This window comes from Protobothrops mucrosquamatus, unplaced genomic scaffold, assembly GCF_001527695.2.
Source record: "Protobothrops mucrosquamatus isolate PMUCROS unplaced genomic scaffold, P.Mucros_1.0 scaffold957, whole genome shotgun sequence".
Taxonomy (NCBI): Eukaryota; Metazoa; Chordata; class Lepidosauria; order Squamata; family Viperidae; genus Protobothrops; species Protobothrops mucrosquamatus.
Window position 1 is genome coordinate 377,243 of NW_015387201.1, and position 22,240 is coordinate 399,482.

The 22,240-nt window shown below is 47.7% G+C and overlaps 1 protein-coding gene across 1 annotated transcript in view; it reads left to right on the forward strand.

The window, feature by feature from the left end:
* Positions 1-22,240, forward strand: part of SKI (SKI proto-oncogene) — a 102,979-nt gene that overhangs the window by 67,162 nt on the left and 13,577 nt on the right. Inside the window, exon 4 of the mRNA XM_029284797.1 lies at positions 10,166-10,189. Within this exon, the coding sequence (XP_029140630.1) occupies positions 10,166-10,189 (24 nt within the window). The remainder of the gene's footprint in view (positions 1-10,165; positions 10,190-22,240) is intronic.

The following is a 22,240-nucleotide window of genomic DNA, read 5'->3' on the forward strand; positions in this document are numbered from 1 at the left end:
GCCTTAGAGCTTAACTTGGAACGGGTGTGTTGCCCTTTTCTCCTAAATACAGTACATTTAAAAGCAGAGCGAGAAAGAAGTAAACAAGTACCTTTGTGACAGCCCAGCTGCAATTGCTGGGATAATGCCTTTGGGTGGGTGGGGGCAGGAAGAAATGGAAGCAGTTCAATTTATTTCAGGGTGTTTTTAAATATGACTGGTTGGGCAGGTGCTTAAGAAATTGCTCTCCTTAAAATAGGGAAGTGTATAATGTGCCTATCTACCTCAGGGGTCTTCAGACTTGGCCCTTTGATGACTTGTGGACTTCAGCGTTGCTGGCTGAGGAATTCTGGGAGTTGAAGTCCACAAGTCATCAAAGGGCCAAGTCTGAAGACCCCTGAGCTAGGTTATTTAGTCTACTTCTGATCCACAGGGGTTGACCATTGGCTTGTCTGTAATATAAGCTACTTCTTTGATTGATTGGTTTGGTTTTGGGCTTCTTGTGGTTAAACAAATCCAGTCCTTATTTGCAAACCAGGATGCCGATGTAGCCACATGAACTAAACCCAAGGATTTTTATTCCAGGCATCAGAGTCAGCGGCTCATTGCGGTAAATCTAGCCCCCCGTTTGAAGGAACTCGCATTTGAGTTCTTCGGAAAATACGGGACGTAAAAGATTCCATTGTCCAGTAACGGAGCCTCTTGGTGCCTGGCACCTTCCAGATGTTTGGGGTGACTGTTGCAACATCTGGGCAACCTCGGGTCAGGGAAGACTGCTTTGTGGTGACTGAGGCCATTTCAGGTCTCAAAACTGAATTAAATTAAACCTGAATTTATTCTAACGGAAAAAATATACAGCTTGAATAAAATCTCAGGGAGCAGTGGTGATAATGGTATAATTCTCTGATAGTGATTTTTTTTTAAAAAAATTGCAACTTGCTTTGAGACACAGTTTAGACAAGCAGCGGTGCGTATATTTATTAAAGAAGGAAACATAAATAATAAAATCATGTACAGGCTCAGGATGAGAAGTCTCTGCTCACAGACCTGTTGAAACTGTCTCCTTTCAGACTTCGGCAGAAGGGAGGGGTTTGAAGAGAGAGACCCCTCCTGCTGCTTTCTCTACCGCCAAATCAGATGGTGACTCAAAAATATTTGAAGAGTTTCCCCAATTTTTCCTTCTGTCCGTTGCGTTTTTCTTAAAAAACCCCCCGGGACTTTTGCCTAAGCAAAAAATGTGCTCTTAACGGCCCAGATGGAACTGGATGCTTGGATGATCTTGGTGGAGCATATAGAAAGGGCGATTTTGGCCTCTTTTCGCCATCCTTCCCAAAAGAGCCCTCTCTTTTTTTCTTGTCATTTCAGCTGCTTCCCATCACAGCACAGCATCCCCTCACACGGAGAGGGATGAAAGGACCAAATTACAAGCCGCAGACAAACTGGGTCACGTGTACCCACATACCTGCGTTCAGAGCTGCCTCGCTCGTCTGCTGCTTCTATGCTGCTCCTCTGTCGGCTGGCTCCAAAAAGCATTAAAGAGGGTGACCAAGAAAAGAAACATCTTGGCCCTTCCAAGGTTTTTTTCTCCTCCTCTATATATGCTTTTTAAATCCCCCCCAGGAGTGGAAAAATGGGACGACCACATTAGGATGATTAATAAGCCGTTGACAGGGCTAAATTTCTCTTAATTTTCAGAGCTGAAAAGCCCCAAAGCAAGTGAAAAAAACCAGTGCAATTCTACTTAGCTTTGTCACTACGCACTGTTTGTATATTATTTATATGACACTGCAGGTCCACAACCTGATTCCCTTCTTTTCCCTTCCCACGGTGGGGGGCTGCAGTTCCTCAAATTCTCAGCCTCCAGGGAGGGAGGGGGGGGGAGAAAGAAAAAGCAAGGAGATTTGATATGGCTATGACTTTTGGTCTGTAGTTGGATGGACGAGTTCTTGAGTTTCTTTCTGTCCTTAGCATTTATTTCTCTTCCTCCCACTCCCCAGTTTTTATTACTTTCATTGCATCTTGATAGGGCAAGCAAAGTAGTTCACACCCCCCCTCCCCGGGCATTTTGCCACCTTCTGGATCTTTCTGCCTTTCTTTCTCTCCTTCCCTCCTTCCACTGTTTGAATTTCAAGGGCCCGCTTGGCTAAGATTCGCTGTTTGGTCGGTTTCTATGGAAGAAAGAAAACACACGTCTGCCAGGCCTGGAATAATATTTTTTTTCTTTGAAAAAAATGAAAGCAGAGAGGAGGAGGAGAAGGGGGAAGGGAAGGGGGGAGAAAAAAAAGGAGAAATACGATCCTGCTGTACTCGGAAGGCAAAATTGGGGTTATTGGATGGACTGCAGGGAAAAAGGTTTCAGCAGCCATTGTTGCCCAGTTTTTCAAGTGACTCCCTAACCCCTGGCAGCCGTGTGCTGGACGGCGGGAGATAAACCTACATTTAATGAAAATGACTTTTCCTTTCAGGTTGTTGTTGTTTTAATAAATAGCCTTCTGTGAATTGGTTTAATAGAAAGAACATGGGAAGTTAACGGAAAGTTAAGACAGAATCGGAAAATCTGGGGAGAGATGTAATAATGATGATGATGATGGAAGGGACCTTGGAGGTCATCTAGTCCAACCCCCTGCTCAGGCAGGAAACCCTATACCATTTCAGACAAATGGCTGTCCAGTCTCTTCTTAAAAACTTCCAGTGTTGGAGCATTCACCGCTTCTGGAGGCAAGGAGTTCCACTGGTTAATTGTTCTCATTGTCAGGAAATTCCTCCTTAGTTCCAGGTTGCTTCTCTCCTTGATTAGTTTCCATCCGTTGCTTCTTGACCTGCCTTCGGGTGCTTTGGAGAATAGCTTGACTCCCTCCTCTTTGGGGCAGCCCCTGAGAGACTGGAACACGGCTATCCTGTCCCCCCTCGTCCTTCTCTTCATTAAACTAGACATACCCAATTCCAGCAACTGTTGCTTGTATGTTTTAGCCTCCAGTCCCCTGATCATCTTTGCTGCTCTTCTCTGCACTCTTTCCAGAGTCTCAACCTCTTTTTTTACATCGTGGTGACCAAAACTGGAAGCAGCGTCCCAAGTGTAGCTACTAAGCCCACTGCTCTTCAAAAGGCTCCTTTTTCATTCTTTGCGAGCTTGGTTGGCATCCAGCCCTCGGCCGCCTCCTCTTGTTCTTTCGGGCCGCTGTCCAACAGGATATCGGCTCTCCACGCCCTTGTTTTGCTTACAACTCCGAACTTGAAGCACTTCTGTTCGTAGCCAGGACTTTTACATCCCTCTTTGAAACCCTTCAGAGGTTTGATGCAAAAAAAAGAAAAAAGAAAAGAAAAGTTGAATATAACTGGAACAAAAGGCTAAAACCAGAAATGCATTGCCAGATATAAGATTTCGTTCTAATTCCAAAACCTTGGATGACGGGTTCGTTCTCTTTTTTTCTTCAATTGAGCTTGCAGTCTGGGACTTTGTTATGATTCTGGGTAGAAACCAGGGAAAATTCTGTGGCGAAAGGCTGTTTTTATAAGGTTTTTTTTTCTCCTTCCCCTTCCTTTCGTCTAGTAAAACCAGGAAGCTGGAAACGGAGGAAACTGGGCCGAGCTCCTTGCCAGTTTCCGATTCTCCCTCATTTTAAGGCCTTAATTCGCTCCCTTTGGAAAGAGATGCCAATCCCACGAGTCGCAGGTCCCTCGTCTTTAAGGGAACGCCACATTAGCTTCTTTCTAAAAGTCCTTCCGCAGCCATTCCCTTTAGGAGGTTTCTTTTTTTTAAAAAAAAAAATAATAATTCAGAAAAATGTCATCCAAAGAAAGAGGATGCCTTCTATTTTTTAAGCAAAGGTGAAAAGTTCACTTTTCATCACTAGGCATCCACCTTTAGGCCGCCTCCATTAAGCTTCTACACCTTTACCTACTCTTCTGTGCCCTGGAGTCAAAATACCAAAAACCCAGATGCAGAAACCTTTTTTTTTGTTTGTTTTTTTAAAGAAAATCCCCTGAGCCTCGTAAAACGGAGGCCGAGATGCTCCGTTGCCTGAAGCAGATTCAAATATATTTGGAATTAACACCCATTTTCTCCTTCCCAGTGTCTTTCTTTCTTTGTTGTTACTGTCATCAATAGTAAATCAACGCACTTCTATACAGTTCTGTCTTTTAACAATCCCGTCTAGCTTCCGTTTCATATACGTTTGATTAATGACAGAATCCAGAGGTTTTTCTCAGGGAGATAGGAATGCCGTTTCCAACATTTTTCTTACGTTTCTTGCTTCCCCGCCCCCCCAATAACGCTCTGCCATACTATATTTACTCCTGGTTGCACATGGGAGCAGCGTGTCAAGTGTTGCATATAGGTGTACAGCTTTTGAGTTTGTTGAATTAGGGTGAAGCCCCTGCCTTCCACAAAGAATAAACCACAGTAACAATTAGGATAATGAACAATTATGGGGAAAGGTGGGTCTTCTGTAGCTGCTGAAGACGATACTGCTGCTCCAAATGGTAATTAATTTATAGCCATTCTTAACAGCAGACAGTAGCCGAGGGCCCAAAACTGACAATACGGGAAAATTTGATTTCTCTGCCTTCGCCGGTTGGATCTGGACCTTTGATTTATTGCCACACTGGGGCTTTTTCATCACTTTCACAGAGGTGACAGCAAAGGCCATCGTAACTTCAAACAGTCACTAAATAAACGGTTGTAAGTTTGAGGACTGCTGGTAAACACTTTAAATTGTGCCCGATTGTTCATATCCAGTTGGGTTGACCAATTTGTGAAATTCTTTTTTTTTCTTTCTTTCCCCCCCCCTTTGGCTCAGAAATTACTTGCAGTAGTAAAAAGTAAATCAGGGAAGGGTGGAGCCTGGAGTGGGCAGGACTGGGCAAATAGTGATATAGATAGATAGATAGATAGATAGATAGATAGATAGATAGATAGATAGATAGATAGATAGATAGATAGATAGATAGATAGATAGATAGATAGATAGATAGAGACGGAGGGATGATAGATAGATAGATAGATAGATAGATAGATAGATAGATAGATAAGAGAGAGAGAAAGAGATAGATAGATGAGAGAGAGAGATAGGAGAGAGAGAGAGAGAGAGAGAGAGAGAGAGAGAGAGAGAGAGAGAGAGAGAGAGGAGAGTTTTGTGAAGTAGTCGCTGTTCTACAACATTTCCACCCCAAAAGTTCTCCCTGATCCTTCACTGGCCTCAGTTGGCCGCGAAGTAGGACAAAAGTTTATTTTTTTTTATTTCTCGGAATTCAGTAGAAATGACTGTTAAATGTTAACTTGCGAAAGGCACCTCCATCAGCATTCTTCGTTGCCGGGAGGTGGGAGGAATTGGAAGGGTCAAAGAGTGGCCAAGAATTAGGAACCAAGGAAATGTTGGTTTCTGACTTAATTGCTGCTGTTCTGCCCCCTGATTGTGGGCCATCCTTGTTTATTACACACCCTTTCGGCCTGGAGTGTTCGAATGGAGTTGCTTGTGTTTTATTGAAAGCGTTGCGACTTCTTCGGTAAAAAGGAAGTTTCCTTCCGTTCGAACTGGGCTCTGATTTCACAGGTCCGTTTCCCTGCTTGCTTGTTTACTGGAAAGCGTTCTGAAGGTGGTTTCCTAGAGCCTTTTTTTTTCTAGGATCAGCTGACCGTGGACTCCCGGGTGTCGAAGTCCGCCCATCTTCAGGTCTCCAAAGTCGAAAAACATTGGTCTAAAGATTGCACCGCTTCCCAAGGAATCTTCTGAAGGCCGCCTTTAAACACTGCCCCACGGATGGGATGGAACGGAGGACTCCCAATTCCGGCTTGGGTAGACTAGCCTTCTCCAGTTTTGGTGAAGATTCTGGGATTTCTAGTCTGACTTTTGGAGGGAATTCTCACCACCAGGAGATGCCTAAGTGGCCAGACCTCACTGCGCCTCCGAACGACACTCAAAGTAAGGAAGTTAGCTCCAAAATGGCACTCCTGTTCCTTGCCGCAAGGCACTGTAAGCATTATAAGGCGGGGTGGGTGGGTGGAGAGAAGAACACCCTTGTCATCGTTTCAAATTATGGACAATTCTCGAAAATACTTGAGCTTGCAAATATACTCACTCGTGTTCACCAGAAAATCTTGTTAAACAGTCTCCTAACCAAGCGACAGAGTGAAAACCAGCCTTTTAGCTGGCCTGTCTTTCCTTACCCAGACTGTGCCCGTAGGGGAACCATGCCAGTTAAATTTTCCTTTTATTGTCTTTAAGGACATTTGGGCTTTCCAGAAATATTACAGAACAAGAATTCTTTCCCTTGCTCTCCCTTCCTCCCCTCTATACCGCAGCGGACAGTAGGAACAAAGCAAGGCATTTAAAATCCAGCTCAGTCCAGCCCAGATATTATTATTATTAATTTTTTTTCATGCAGCATTGGCTGAGTTTCCTATAGCAGGAAACTCTCTCTTTCTTTCCCTAATTCCAGGCTTCCAACGTTTGAGGCCTGATTCCTGCGATACGGTTGACCTGAATATTACCTTCCTTTTTTTTTTTTTTGAGCCTCTTAAGGAAGTTGCCTGATCAGGGAGCGATTTGAATCCTAACGTGGGTTGACTAAATCTGAAGCCTCTGGATTTCTAGAAACTGCCCAGCTGATGTCCCCATATCCCAGGCTACTGGTTTTGGGGTGGGGGTGGGCTCCTTTCAGAGACCCCCTCCTCCCTAAACCAGACCAGCCGCTTCAAGCCGTAAACACAGCCCTCCCTTCCCCAAGGTGCTTTTCAAAAGACACCTGAACTTTCTTGATTTTTTTTTCCCCTTGAAAACCGTTCGCTTCTCCTCCGAGAAGCTTCTTCAGTCCTGAAGAACGTTTTCAAGGAGGGAAAAAAAAAACCCAGAAAAACTAAGACAGCCCGGTTGCCTTTGGAAAAGCCCCTTTGGGATGCTTTTCACGATGGAGAATCTCCGTAGACGTTGCCCACCCGTATGTCCGTCGGTTGGTCATCCTATTTCAGAAAATACAGGCGCTCTCGCTGGCTCTCTCTCCCTTGGAGCAAAGCAAGCCCACCATCCTAAGGCCCCTGACTCTGGGGAAAGAGACCCATTGCCCCACAGAAAAGGGGATCTGTTCCCGGCGTGGTTCCCCCTTTTTGAAGCCAGTGGCTGTGTCAATACACCGAAGCCAGGAGGATGACTCTGACCTTGCCTTCTGCTTGAGAGTCTTGAGACCTTTGCGTGGCAGCCGTTGCTCTTTCCACATTCTTGGATATATTCTTGGTTTCCAGTGAAAGATGCCTCTCTGGAATGGAGAAAGGAGCTATATATTGCCTTAGGGAGTAGGCTGTTCTTTTTTTTTTTTTTTAAAAAAAGGGCCAAGCAAACAAATTCTCTTTCGAGATACGAATCAGTAAAGCGAGATAAACACAGGGAAGGGAGAGCAGAGAGTTAGTAAGTTGACAGTGGCTACAAAGGTCACGGCTGGGCAACTGGGAAGGCACTCAATGTGTCATATTTGGAACTAAAGAACGTGGGACTTGTGTGTGTGTGTTTTTTTAAAACCTCTGCCTAATTATACCGACTCCGCCCCGCCGTAGAGCCAAGGTTTGGTTTTTGGCTTGGAGATCAAAGAGGCTTTGGCCTGCCTGGAAGAAGAACCGGAAGGGGAGGCCGGAGGGACAGTTTACTCTCTGCCCTATAAAGTAAATAAGCCGATAGAATGAATGGATGTGGGAGTTGGAGCCCTCTTAGCCGTTATTTGTTCAGAGAAAGTGAGGTCTTTAAAAAGAGGAATGGGAAAGGGATCCATCCATCAGGGGTGTCCAACCTTGGCCACGTCAACAGTCTTGTTAAGTCGTGGCTGGCTGGGGAATTCTGGGAGTTGAAGCCCACAAGTCTTAAATGTTGGCCCAAGTTGGACACCTCTGCCCTAGACCATCTGTAAAGACATGCAGAGAGAGAGAGAGAGAGAGAGAGAGAGAGAGAGAGAGAGAGAGAGAGAGAGAGAGAGAGAGAGGTGGCACCCTCCCTCCACGACCGTTCCAGAAACATGGCTTTATAATTTAAAGAGTTTTGTGGTACGCCACTCGATCACTCTCTTGTGAGCTGGGCAGCTGTATAAATTAAGAGAAATAAATAAGATACCAGCCTGGGACTGTGGAAGACTCACTTTGAGGTCCACCTTAAGCCACGGACCTTCCTTGACTGCCTTGGGGCCAGCCGCTCTCGTTCAACCACCTCGACAAAGGATAAGGGGAATATGGTCTACAGTACCTTGAGCGCTTTCAGGAAAAGCAACACACACACACACACACACACACACACACACACATCTATATCCTGGTGGATCTGGAACTGAGGAGATGTTACTGTTGCTTTCCATAGTTGACGTAAGGGTTGCGTTCTTCCCATCCCCATTTTGCACACCAGGAAAGCTGAGATAGGAGAACATGGTTGGATGTTGCTTAATTTAAAGTCGTGTGCGCTTTTGGAAGCGAGAGAGGTTGGGATGACCATCGTGGAATACCGCTTTTCCAGAGTTGGCAACCGAAATGACGGGAGGAGGAGACAGGACTTTCCCCCCCCCCCAAAAAAAACCTTCTCCATGTCTCAAACTAGGCCACTTATCCCAGTGAGATGTTTTGAGGTGGATTTCCTGTTAAATGCCCCCAGCCAGACAGAGACGGATGACTCCAAATTGTTTTGTCTACTCTTGTGTCTTTTCCCCCCAAATTCCTCACTGAAACATCAAGTTTTGAAAACGGCTGTTGTGTTTCCAGGCTGAAGGAAGCGGCTAAAAAAAAAAAACCAACAAGCCGGGATTTGGCTCAGCTCCTGGATGGGTTTTGTGGTGAGCACCCTCAACATTAGCCCCCCCCCCAAAAAAACTGCACCATGGTTCAGGGTCCCTGCAATTTCTTTTTTTTAACCAGCGAGGTACCGGGAAAGGTCCTCCCTAGACCACAAACGACAAAGCTTCATCTGGCTTCGGTCTCTTTTTTTCAAAGTTGTTTCTTCCTTGGCTCCCTCTCCCGTTGCCAAGCCCCTTTGGAATGATCAACAATTTAGTCTAATTGTGTCAAATGTTTGGGCGGCAAGGTTTAGTTTATTTTGTCTCCGCGTCTGGAATATTCACTCTGTTTTCAAGGTCTTAAGCCCTCGCGGCAGACGGCACGTAGTCTGGGAAAGTGGGTTAATCAGTGGAGAGAGAGAGAAGGAGAGAGAGAGAGAGAGAGAGAGAGGAAAAGATGACTTTATATAAAATGTTTTTTTTTTTCCTCCTAGCTTGTTTCTTTGGCTTTGATACTCTGAACTTGACCAGTGACCTGGTTCAAACTCAGCAACTTGGTGCTCTTCAGACTTTTCCCCCTTTTGTGTAACTTGTCCCTGGAAGCAGCCTGGATTTCTTGATACTGTAAAAAGAAAAAAAAAGAAGAAAAGGGATGGGGGGGGAATATTCTGTTGCCTCTGCAATGCTTCGCCTTAAATGGCTCTGGAACCGAGGGCGAATTCTTCCTTGCGTTTATTGGGACCACAGAGGCCAATCCCCGGCACCAGAGCCATCTGGCCCAACCCTGGCGACGCGGGAAGGGCTTCTGATGTGATGTGTTGGGGTGTCTCCTAGTAATAAGACTTCTGTTTGGTCTAAGAGAGATTCCAGAGAATTCCTCTCTCCCCCCCCTCTGGAAAATGCATTCGGAGGCAGAGAATCCTGGAATCCTCCACCTGGTGAATTCTTACTTGCTTGCCATCAGAAAACAGAACAAGGAGACCCTATAACCACCGTTTCACACAAATGATGGTCCATCTCTTCTTTAAAAAAAAACCCTCCAGTGTTGGAGGACCCACAGCTTCTGAAAGCCCCTTCGTCTTCGGCGTTTAACTCGGGTTTTGCGTTGGCCAAAATAAAAGGGTTCTTTTCTCTCTTCGGTTTCCATCCTGGCTGATGATTTTAAGAGCCATCTTGTCCTCCAGTGAGGCATCGTACCTGCTGTGGTAGGAAGAATCCTGATTCTTGGCTGTTCTGAAGGGTATTTTATCTTAGAAGGAGTTTCAACTTCCTGGTTCTAGCTTCCCACTGTGGGATTTTCCTCTCGGCATCTACGAACCAGGCCCAGCCCTGCTTTATTTTTGGAAATCACCAAAATATTACCACTTCGGCTGGGGGGGAATGTCGATGATGGCATTTTGCAGGAGTTCAGTTCCTGTGGTGTTCGAAAACAATGAAAAAACTGAAGGAGCGAATTATAATACAGAGCAGCGCGCGGCAAACAAGTTCATTCAAGTTCTTTAAAAAGTTAGTAAATTATAGAGGGACTAAAGGCAGATTTGAAACAATTGCCGAGGGAAACCAGGGTTCTAAAGGGATTAATTGTTATCTCAGCACATACCTTGGCAAGCCTTGGGATAAAACTCTGAAAAAGGTGCCGGATATATCGAAGAGAAATCTTTAAAAGCTTTTGTTCCTTTTGCAAGTAGAGAAATTAAGTCCGGGGTGGGTGGGGGGGGGGGGAGGTCTCTGCTCCTTCACTCACCTAGGAGATGTATAGTGTCTAGGCAGGAATCATTAGATTGACGTGTCAATGTCTTAGTAGCAGGGTGGGCGCACTTTTTCTAAAATGCAATTTACTGCAGGAGAAACTGAAGGGGTGCCATGCTTCTCTCCCTCGAGACTTGACCAAGCTCTCCTCTCACTCCAGCATTAACTGTGTGTATACAATAAAGGCCGACACTTAAAGCCAGGTTGTCCAAGCGTGGCAACTTTAAGGGTTGTGGATTTCAACAAGGCTGATTGGGGAATTCTGGAAGCCCAGGCCCCACAACTCTTAAAAGTTGAGAAGCTCAGACACCCCTGACTTAAGTCTCTCTCTCTCTCTCTCTCTCTCTCACTCTCTCTCTCTCTCTCTCTCTCTCTTTCTTTCTCTCTCTCTCTCTCTCCCCCTCCCTCTCCCTCTCTCACACACACACACACACCAGTCACTGTCCATTTTGAACACACAGCGGAAGGAGGAAGCTTGAGAGTTGCCAAGGTTGATGCTATGTGGAACAAACCTGTGATTGAATCTGGATGTTCTGCTTCGGATACTACGAAGCCCCCCCCCCCCCACTTCCCAGAAGGAAACAAGGAAAACAGGTTGTGGAAAGGATGCGTAGCATCCCAGGCAATCCCGAGGGCCTTGCACAAGCGTCGCTTATAGGCCACATCCTGGGTGGAAAGAAGCGAACTGCCAATCATCTTTTCTGCCCTCCTCACCACTCTCAGCACCGCCTTCCTGTCGGGAGCAGCCCTGCTCCCAAACCGGGCAGTCGTGGTTCAAAAGTTTCCCGTCCTGTGGCTGCCATGTTGGATTTGGTGCTTCAGATGCCAGCGTGAGACTCGCACCCCTGTTGAGGGTTTAGCACCCTCCTCCGTTGGATGGCTCGCAGCCTGCTTTGGCTGTCCCATTTTCCATCCATGTGCCCCGGGTTCAAAGTCTGCGCTCCTGGGCCCTGAAGGCGGCGGCTGGCTTGGCTTTTGTTTTTTGATCGATACTTCCTTATCCGCAGAGACCGAAGGCAGGGCCTCCCTCTTGGTATCTCCTTGGCGGTGCGCCCGTGCGCCTGCTAATTGCTCAATCCAGCCTTATCGAGGAAGCCAATCTAGTCATAGCCATAATCCTTTCTGGTCGGTGTCACAATAAGGATAAAAAAAACCTCGCTGGCCTCATTTGCCCTCGCGCGAGGGTGGTGGATTGTCGTCTGAGGCCCGCTCTCAGCCCAGAAGCAAAACAGAAGCAACATTGTCCGTGCCTTTGGTTTCGCCATTGTTGTTGCGCATTCTCCCAACGCTTCACCTTCTTGTCTGTACTTGAGTCCTCCTTCCCCCCCCCATACACACACACACCCTCCCCACGCCGTGTGCTTTCGACTCTGCTTTCCTTCCCAGCTCATTGCATCCCCGATCGAAGCGGTAATGTATAATTCATCAAATTGCGCTGCAGGATGAAGCCGCTGAGAAGCAAGGAAGTTGAAATGAGCGGCTCTGTTTGGGAGGTAAACATGCTTTGCTTGGACTGAAGTTAAACCAGTCATCATTTCTGAACCGCACGGTGTTTAGATCTCCTCAAAGCTAACATTTTCCCAGGAGGCAAAAAAATATCTTTCTTTTTCTGATCCAAGCGGTTGGTCACGGGCGGAGGAACTGTGAGCTGTGTGTAGCAATGAAATCCTTTGGGTCAAAACAGGGCCAAAATGCCGTGCGTTTGTCTCATTCCTACGCATTTAATGTACATCTCTCGCCTTTCTAGGGCTAGAATGCTCAGTGACACATACACAAAACCACACACGGTTTTAAAAACAAAACAAAACACGACGTTTTAACCAAACCATGACATCCACGTTAAGATCTGCCTCTCGGCTCCTTCTAAGAATGATACGTTTCCAATTGTAAACTTCACAATTACGTGCTGTTCCAAAATTCATTTATGAGATGAAAGAAAGACACAACAACTTCCTCCTCGGTTGGTTTTTCTTTCTTTCTTTTTTCTTTAATTTCGCAGAAGCTCCAGGTAGGACCCGAGTAGCTGCCTCCGTAGCCTTTCCCTCCTGTGAAACAAAAATCAAGCATTCCTTTTTGATTAACTCAGATTCCTTAGTAAATATACTTTCCAAAGGCCATCACGACATCCTGTCTTTGTGTGCATGAGTGTGCGTGGGGCGGGAGGGAGGAGATCATTGGGAAAACTTCATATTTCTCCCTCCCAGCTGCCTAGAATTCATTTCCTCTCCATTTAGGACGGAAAAGTTTGCTCCCGCTGTATCGATCCACTGTGATAACAGGCAACACACACACACACCCCAGAGCGCGTAACTCATGCGTGACACCCAATATCTGGCTAGTCGTAACGCTGGAATATTTCACATGGGTCTATCAGGTTCCAGAGATTTCCCCCATTCAGGGTTTCTGGAGGAAGCAAATCTGCAAGGTAACTTCGTCAGCCCGGGATATTTGGATTTGGGAAATAAAATAACCTCTTCCTAGATCCTTCTCACAGTGTCAGTATCTCAGGGGCTGCCCCAAAGAAGAGGGAGTCAAGCTAAACGGATGGAAACTGACCAAGGAGAGAAGCAACCTGGAACTAAGGAGAAACTTCCTGACAGTGAGAACAATTAACCAGTGGAACAACCTGCCTCCAGAAGCGGTGAATGCTCCAACACTGGAAGTTTTTAAGAAGAGACTGGACAGCCATTTGTCCGAAATGGTATAGGGTTTCCTGCCTGAGCAGGGGGTTGGACTAGATGACCTCCAAGGTCCCNTCTGAGGCCCGCTCTCAGCCCAGAAGCAAAACAGAAGCAACATTGTCCGTGCCTTTGGTTTCGCCATTGTTGTTGCGCATTCTCCCAACGCTTCACCTTCTTGTCTGTACTTGAGTCCTCCTTCCCCCCCCCATACACACACACACCCTCCCCACGCCGTGTGCTTTCGACTCTGCTTTCCTTCCCAGCTCATTGCATCTCCGATCGAAGCTGTAATGTATAATTCATCAAATTGCGCTGCAGGATGAAGCCGCTGAGAAGCAAGGAAGTTGAAATGAGCGGCTCTGTTTGGGAGGTAAACATGCTTTGCTTGGACTGAAGTTAAACCAGTCATCATTTCTGAACCGCACGGTGTTTAGATCTCCTCAAAGCTAACATTTTCCCAGGAGGCAAAAAAATATCTTTCTTTTTCTGATCCAAGCGGTTGGTCACGGGCGGAGGAACTGTGAGCCGTGTGTAGCAATGGAATCCTTTGGGTCAAAACAGGGCCAAAATGCCGTGCGTTTGTCTCATTCCTACGCATTTAATGTACATCTCGCCTTTCTAGGGCTAGAATGCTCAGTGACACATACACAAAACCACACAGTTTTAAAAACAAAACAAAACACGACGTTTTAACCAAACCATGACATCCACGTTAAGATCTGCCTCTCGGCTCCTTCTAAGAATGATACGTTTCCAATTGTAAACTTCACAATTACGTGCTGTTCCAAAATTCATTTATGAGATGAAAGAAAGACACAACAACTTCCTCCTCGGTTGGTTTTTTTTTTCTTTCTTTTTTCTTTAATTTCGCAGAAGCTCCAGGTAGGACCCGAGTAGCTGCCTCCGTAGCCTTTCCCTCCTGTGAAACAAAAATCAAGCATTCCTTTTTGATTAACTCAGATTCCTTAGTAAATATACTTTCCAAAGGCCATCACGACATCCTGTCTTTGTGTGCATGAGTGTGCGTGGGGCGGGAGGGAGGAGATCATTGGGAAAACTTCATATTTCTCCCTCCCAGCTGCCCAGAATTCATTTCCTCTCCATTTAGGACGGAAAAGTTTGCTCCCGCTGTATCGATCCACTGTGATAACAGGCAACACACACACACACACCCCAGAGCGCGTAACTCATGCGTGACACCCAATATCTGGCTAGTCGTAATGCTGGAATATTTCACATCGGTCTATCAGGTTCCAGAGATTTCCCCCATTCAGGGTTTCTGGAGGAAACAAATCTGCAAGATAACTTCGTCAGCCCAGGATATTTGGATTTGGGAAATAAAATAACCTCTTCCTAGATCCTTCTCACAGTGTCAGTATCTCAGGGGCTGCCCCAAAGAAGAGGGAGTCAAGCTAAACGGATGGAAACTCATCAAGGAGAGAAGCAACCTGGAACTAAGGAGAAACTTCCTGACAGTGAGAACAATTAACCAGTGGAACAACCTGCCTCCAGAAGCTGTGAATGCTCCAACACTGGGAGTTTTTAAGAAGAGACTGGACAGCCATCTGTCTGAAATGGTATGGGGTTTCCTGCCTGAGCAGGGGGTTGGACTAGATGACCTCCAAGGTGCCTTCCAACTTTATTATTATTATTAAAAGGCCGCCCTGGGCTCTGAAGCTGAGCGGGGTTGGTTCTTCAGTGGAAGGCCACCAAGATAGGACCCAGATGGAGAAGTTGAGAGGGACAATTTGGAGGAAGGAGGAGAGGCCGTCATTCCACACCGTTGACAAGAAGGGCAAGGAACTCCAGGAGACTTCCCCTGCTGGTTCTTCGTCATGGAATGCAGGGAATGTACGAAAGGATGAATCAGTCAATGGGTGACTGAGAGAACACCGGTACACAAACACACACAGACACGCCATCTCACTGAAAGAGAAAGGGGATGGGGATGAGGCAGGTGCGTGCTTCTCAGCCAAGTGTCGAACCTGGGCACGGGTTCAAGTTGCAGCCAACTATGAAGCAAGTGGAGTTGGCTTGGGTGCAAGGTGTTCTACTTTTGCGTGACTCATCAAGCTACTCTGAGGACACAATGTGAGGAGGCTACGCGTTAATCGCCCGCCGTGTTACGGAACGGTTGCAGCCTGATGCTTTGCGTGCCGAGGGCTCCTTGGGTAGAGCTGAGAAAGAATCTTGCCCGATACTTGGGGGAGAACTGTATCGTCATCCAGGGTGGATGAGTCTATCTGATCTAGTTTCTCCAGCGCTGGCTGGGGTGGGGTAGGACATCAGGTTGCGAAAGCTGGCCTGGTTCCAGGAAATACTTTGGGGCGCAGGAGAACATTGGGGTCTCCTTGAAAATAGAGGGCGGGATTACTATTACATTACTACTCTTACAAACACAAGAAGGGGACATCACTGCTGCCGGTTCTTCAGTTGGCGTTGGTTGGCCTTCATTCTCATCAGATTCTTCTCAAGAACTTAGGATATTGCGATGCGTCCAAGATTTTTTGCTGCCAGAAATTCCCGGGCGTTTTTGGGCTGGGATGGTCACATTTCCCCAACTGAAGCCATGGTTAACGTCTGTCCACGTGTTGTGAAATTGAAAAGTTTTCCTCGTGCCTTCCGACTGCTAGCTGTTGTCCGTGGACGGTTCTGCCCGTCTGTCCTACTACATAGTGGTTGTTGCAGTCCTTGCATTGTATGTTGTAAATGGGTCCTGTTTTTTTCTTCTGCAGTTGCAGTTCTTTTGGTCTGCTTAGGACCTTGCGAAAGGCTTGAGTTGGCTTGTGTGGTTGTGTGGGTCGTGGGAGTCTGTTGGTGGTTTCTGAGATATTCTTGATGTATGGCAGGGATCATTTTTTGGGGGGAGAGGGTTGTGTTGGGTTGAGTAGTCAGGGACTTTCTGATAAAGTGGTGTGGGTAATCCATTTTGTTGGAATGTGTTGTGTAGACCAGAGGCCCCCAACCTTTTGGGCACCGGGGACCGGTTACGTGGAGAGAGGTTTTTCCACGGACCGAAGGGTGTGTGGTTTTGTGTGCTGCCTGCATCTCCCAGATGGGGCTTTGCTTGTTTGTGTGGATCGGTTGCTGGCGTGCCACGGCCCGGTATCGGTCCACGTATCCAGGGGAGGGAATTGGGGACCCCTGGTATAGACGCTTGGTACATATTAGAATCCCTTCCTTCCTTCCTTCCTTCCTTCCTTCCTTCCTTCCTTCCTTCCTTCCTTCCTTCCTTCCAAGTGTTTCAAGAAATGATTGCAGATCTCACTTCTCTCCCCCCTTTTCTCTCTCTCTCTCTTTCTCTCTCAAAGTAGGTGGAATTACTTTAGTGCTTTGGTTTAATTGTTCTGACTCCTTTCTTGCCTTCGATCAGAAAATGCAAAAAAAAAAAAAAAAAAAAGTGATCCACAGCAGCGCCAAATGTGATGGAAAGGTATAATTTGACCACCTACCACTAGTTGCTTAAAAAGTAATTTTAAGGACCGGGGCTGCCATTCAGGATTAATTACCCATTTCTTAATTGCTTCTACACACCTTCCTGCTTTTCACAAGAGAAATGGGACCAGCTCCTGTTCTGTTCGGATGGTACAAAGTCTGCGGAATTATTATAGCCTGTTCCTTGTGAGGTTTCTCCTAGGAGGAGTCACTTAGGGGGAAATTAGCTGGTGCCGAAGCGACAAAAAACCATTTAATATTTTAATATTTGCCCATTTTCCTCGGCTACAAAGACCTTGCCTATTTACTTCCATTTGAAATAAACAAATTCTTCATAGAATTTTTCTCAAACCCAGCTCTTATTGTGATGCCTTTGGGTCTTAGCTTTCTTTCTTTCTTTTCCCCCCCTTCTGAATCACAACTTTCTACCCTGCTTCCCAGGGAATTGACAAAAGATTATTTCCCCGGTTGGTCTAATTCTACTTTTTGCACTGAGGCTGTTGTTCCCCTAGTTCTCTCTTACCTTTTGTCTGAACCTGAGTTTAAAAATGAATAAATAAAGTGAGTTCTCTATTCGTTGGTTTTATTATTTTCCTAGAGAGTTTTCTCTCTCTCTAATGGAAGTCAGCAAAGGTTTAGCCTTCTCATATAATTGGGAGCTCAGATGTGGAAGAATAGTCTTCTATTATGTTTATATTTTTATATATATGTCTCTCTCTCTCTCTCTCTCATCCATCCATCCATCCATCCATCCATCCATCCATCCATCCATCCATCCATCCATCCACCTACCTACCTACCTACCTACCTATCGAACTATCTATCCATCCATCCATCAGGTTGCCCCCTCCCCAGATGATTGATTTGGGGTACCTACTCCAGCCCATTCCTACAAGCCTGGGAGGGGGGGGGAGTCCCTAGTTGCTCCAGCCAGGAAGGGTAAGAGAATCACTTTGAGGATTTTTTTTCTACCTTCACCCACCTTCTTCCCTTGCCAATGACCTCGCCCCCCCTCCCTCCCGTGCTCTTGAGACAGCCCGGCCCCTGCCAGGATCTCTCTCCTCTTCCAGCCCCCCCTCCCCACTCTCCTGGGGACCTTTTGAAGGAGCGCTGCCCAAGTAGCCATTGTTGAGAGAAGAATGCCTCCCTGTGAAAGAGAGCAGCAGTGAGGGAGGCCAGTCAGGAAGAAATCCAGCACCCCACGGCTAAGGGGGGGGGGGAAACCCAATTGGCCACCGAGATAGTGGCCGGTGAGCCTGAATTGGCAGGTTGAGTCTCAGTTTCTGGGTTGTGGTGACACGTCCTGCCTTGGCTTGGACAAAGCCTTGGGTTGCTTTGCCAAACGGTCGCTCTTCTACAAACGCTGAACTTGGATGCTTCGAAACAGGCGATTTATTCCTCGGCCCTCCTTTGCTGCAGAGAAGGGGAGACCCTTAAGACCAAGGATTGCAACTTGTGTGTGTGGGGGGGAGTTGGTGGTACCCCCCCTGCCCCAGAGCGGCTGGGTGAGCGTGGGAGGGTGCCACGTCAGATGGAAAGAAGGAGGGATTTTGTAATCGTATTTATTTGATTTTTTACTCTGCCCCGTATTACTTTATAAGCAACTCGAGGCGGGGAACGTACCTCATACTCCTTCCTCCTCCCATTTCCCCCACCACGACGATCCTGTGAGGTGGGTTGGGCTTTTCTCCGAAGGTGCAACCCCCGCTCAGATGTTCCGTCTCAGCCTGAGGCCTTCCGACAACCTGGAGAAAAAGCAGATGGGCAGAGATGAAGGGCAGGTGGTTTCAGGAGGCTACAGGGAGGCCTTTAAGCCAGATTGCAGGATCCTTGGCCGGCTTTTGGCCTGGCCCAGATACAGAACAACCCAGACATTCCTAGAGATTCCTGCAATAGAATAAACCCTCTTTTCAGATCCTGCAGGGGGGTTTTTGGGGGGAGGGGGTGGAAATGCTCTCTCTCTCTTTCTCTTTTTCTGTGTGTGTCTATCTGTCTGTCTCTATATCTCTATCAATCTGTCATCTATCTATCTATCTATCTATCTATCTATCTATCTATCTATCTATCTATCTATCTATCTATCTATCTATCTATCTATCTATCCATCCATCCATCCATCCATCCATCATCTATCTATCTATCATCTATCTATATCATCTATCTATCTATCTATCTATCTATCTATCCATCCATCCATCCATCCATCCATCCATCCATCCATCCATCCATCCATCCATCCATCCATCCATCCATCCATCCATCTATCTCTACTCTATCTACCTACCTACCTAGATATATAGATACAGATATATCTCCCTGACATTTTCTGGTCTCGTTTGAGGTGACTGTAGGGATAGTGGTGCGAAGTCACAGCAAGCAGAAGGGGTTGGGGGCCGTGCTCCCCACCACCTCCCCATGGGAATGGCTGGACAAAGGGCAGTTGGAAGAAAACGGCCGTCCCCAAAGCTGGTCCCGGGGTCGAGGGAGGTCAGTTATTTTGCCCTTGTGATTGGAGAACAGGGGCCTCTCCCAGCCCAGCTTGTCAATGGAGAGTCCCGGGGAGGGACTCAGACAAAGCGGCCAGAGAGAGAGAGAGATCAGATTGGGGGTGGGTGGGTGACATTTGCTTTCTTTACACTTGGGGTGAAAGGCTCCCCGACCCCCACCCAGCCAGCTCTCCCCGACTCCCTTGGCCGGCTGCAGATGATGGGGGGGGGGGGAGAGACGGGGAGGGTTAAGCAAGGCTCCTGGGCTATTGTGTCCGTCCTGCGGGCTAAACAGCCGTGACTCCCATTGTCATCGGCCGGCCAGCGAAGGCTGGGGGACACCTGCCACCCCCAACAGCTGAGAGCCACCCCCAAAGCATCTCAGGCCTCCTCTTCTCCCCCCCCAAGAGACAGCAGAAAGGACAGCAAAGCTCCCCATTGTCAAATCCGCCCCCTTCCTCCCCACCCTGATTGATGGGTCCTGCCTTTATTGGAGAAGGTCCCCCATCTGCTTGGAAACTGACTGTGTCGCTGGGGGGGGGGAGAACAGGACCAAAATCTTGCCTCGATGGGCCAGGCAGGGTGTCCCCCCCCCCAAAAAAAAAACTGGTCAAAAAGACTCTTCGAATGGAGGATTCTTTTTGCACGCCCAGCATTTTGTTCTTTCGGCCTCGACTCTTGACGTGGGAATTTCAAACCGGCTGGGACCCTGGAAGAAAATGTTCTTTTATTCTCCCTGATCTTGGCTTGGCTTGGCTTTGTTGACTTCACTTTCACGGGTTGATCTGTGGCTTTGGGCATGGTGCAAACCCAAGTTTGCAATCTCAAACCGTGACTCCAATCCAGCAACCAGGTTGGGTGGCGGCCATTTCGAAGGGATGGTGAAAACGTTCTAAAAGGGAGGCCGGGTTGGCTGCTCCCAACCAAGGGACACGGCTACTCCGGGTGGTTTTGAACCTGGGTCTTCCCACCCACCTGGCTCCAGCATGCGAATCCCCTTAACCGCAGATGTGATTTACGAGACCGGCATTTCTTTCTCGAGGCGGTTATTGTCGTGAGAGCGGGCCTCCGTCCCCGTGCGAATTGTCCTCCAGCCTGTGCACGAACGACGCCAGGCTGAGCTGCGTGGCCTACGGAATAAGTCCGACGCTGCGAATTGGATCTTTTTTTGTCCTGTTTCTAAACTCTGGTTACTTTGGGGTGGGGGGGAATCACCCTTGCAACCTTTGCCCCCTTGATGGACATCCCAGTAAGACCCGTCTGCTCCGAGGTGAGCAGGCTGGGCCAGCTACTGTCGCTTTAGCAGATCTGGTGTCAAGGAGAAGGCGCAGCCAAGCAAACAAAATGGGAAGCGTCTCTGAGCTGCTGAAATGGGGGGTGGGGAGGGTGGGAAGGTCACCCAGGCTCTTTTTCTCTGCGAGGTTTTTTTTTTAAATGTCCTTTTCTTAGCTGGAAGGGCCCGGCCGGGTGGATTTTCAAGACCCATTTCTGCCATGAAGGGTAAACTTTCTGGAGGGCGTAGAGGAGGTTGGTGAGATGTAAAGGCAGGGATTTCTTGAGAAGGGCCAAAGACGGGTGCCCAGGAGGAGGAGAATAAGTAAAGCTATTTACAGAATTAAATGAAAAGCGATGAAAGGTTAAAAGTGAATGGGCCCCCTTCCTCCCCCCTCCCCACCGTTAATCAACACACACACACACTTGGGAAAGTGGTCATGTAAGGTTGAAGGCGAGATGGAATCGAATCTTTCGTGAAATCCAGATTAGATTATCTCCATTTATGGGAAGGAGAAGAGAAGAAAAGGTGATCGTTTGAAACAGATTAAAAAGGAGGGCCCTTAAATGTCGATGGCAAAATGCAGTTTGTATCCTCTCCCGCGACTCCAACCGCAAAGGAAAGGAGGGGGGGGGTCCTGCTGGCTTCCAGACTAACCAAAACTCACATCGGCGAGTCAGGCAGCTATATAAACTTGTTTAATAAGCCAATCTTCTCTCTGAGCCCACACAAAGCATAGAAGGAACCCTGATCTGGCAGCCCCACGGGATCCAGTGGAATCTGGTTCCATCGTAGGACAGGACGTTTGGGAGCAGACTGTGTCTTCAAGGGGGGATGTCGTATCATTTTAAGCATTTTTTTCTCCCCAGTCACCAGATGTTTTTTTGAAAAACGTTGCACGAGACAGAGGGGGAGAGAGAGAGAGGTTTTCACACACAAGAGTGACAGGATCCCTGTTGCCAGAGGTTGGGGCTGGAGGCCAGGGAACAAGGAGCAGGGATAACGCGATGGGAGCAACAGCCTTAGAGGTGGGCATCAAATGGAGGTTTTCCCATTCTCCGTGACCTCAAAGTCTCGCCGGCTGAGATCTTGGGCTACACGGTGGCCCATCCCAGACAGTTGCCATTTTTCCTTGCTGATGAACGGAGAGCCACGTCGCCCGTACAGAACCGGCCTTAAAAAGGGAGCCACTTTTGCCATTTGGACAGCCACCACAGTGCTGAGATGAGTTGGCACCGTTCCTCAACCAGTGGGAAGACCCTGGAACCACACAAGGTCCCTGACGCCAACTTGAGACTGGTTTCTGTCCACATACCCCACGGGCTTCCCTCCTTCTGGGACCCCCAAATCTGCTATCAGACGGTCACTTTTAAGACAGTGAGGGACAGACACCCCGAACCACAGCCAGGCTGTTGGATTTGGCTCCAACCCAATTTGGGGAGAGTTTTTTTCCCCCTCTATTGCCAGGGTCTTCCCCCCCCCAGCCCTCCCGCCAGCCGAGCGTGGCCCGTCCCCTGGGTGGAACATCTAAACTCTTGCCCCTGGATGTGACAGCTTGGGGGGGGGGGCTCTGAAATTCCTTGCCCCTCTCAGCCAGACGGCCTTCTCTTTCTTTCTGGACTGGGTTTGATCCTATTAATAGAGCAGGAACAGACTTCCATGTGGCTGTTTAGTCACGCTGCCTGGACGCTCGCCAGTTCTCTCCCCCCCCCACTTTTAATCCATCACGTTACACAGCGGAGCTTGAAAGATGGGGCCCAGATTCTTCCTGACATGCCTGTCTCCTCTCGCCCCCCCAAGCTTAAAAACAATTCAGATTATTATTTAAAGCCCCTCGAAAGAACACGTGCATTCCGGAGGTTGGAAGAGCCAGCTGTAAAATCTTCGGCTTCCCCTAT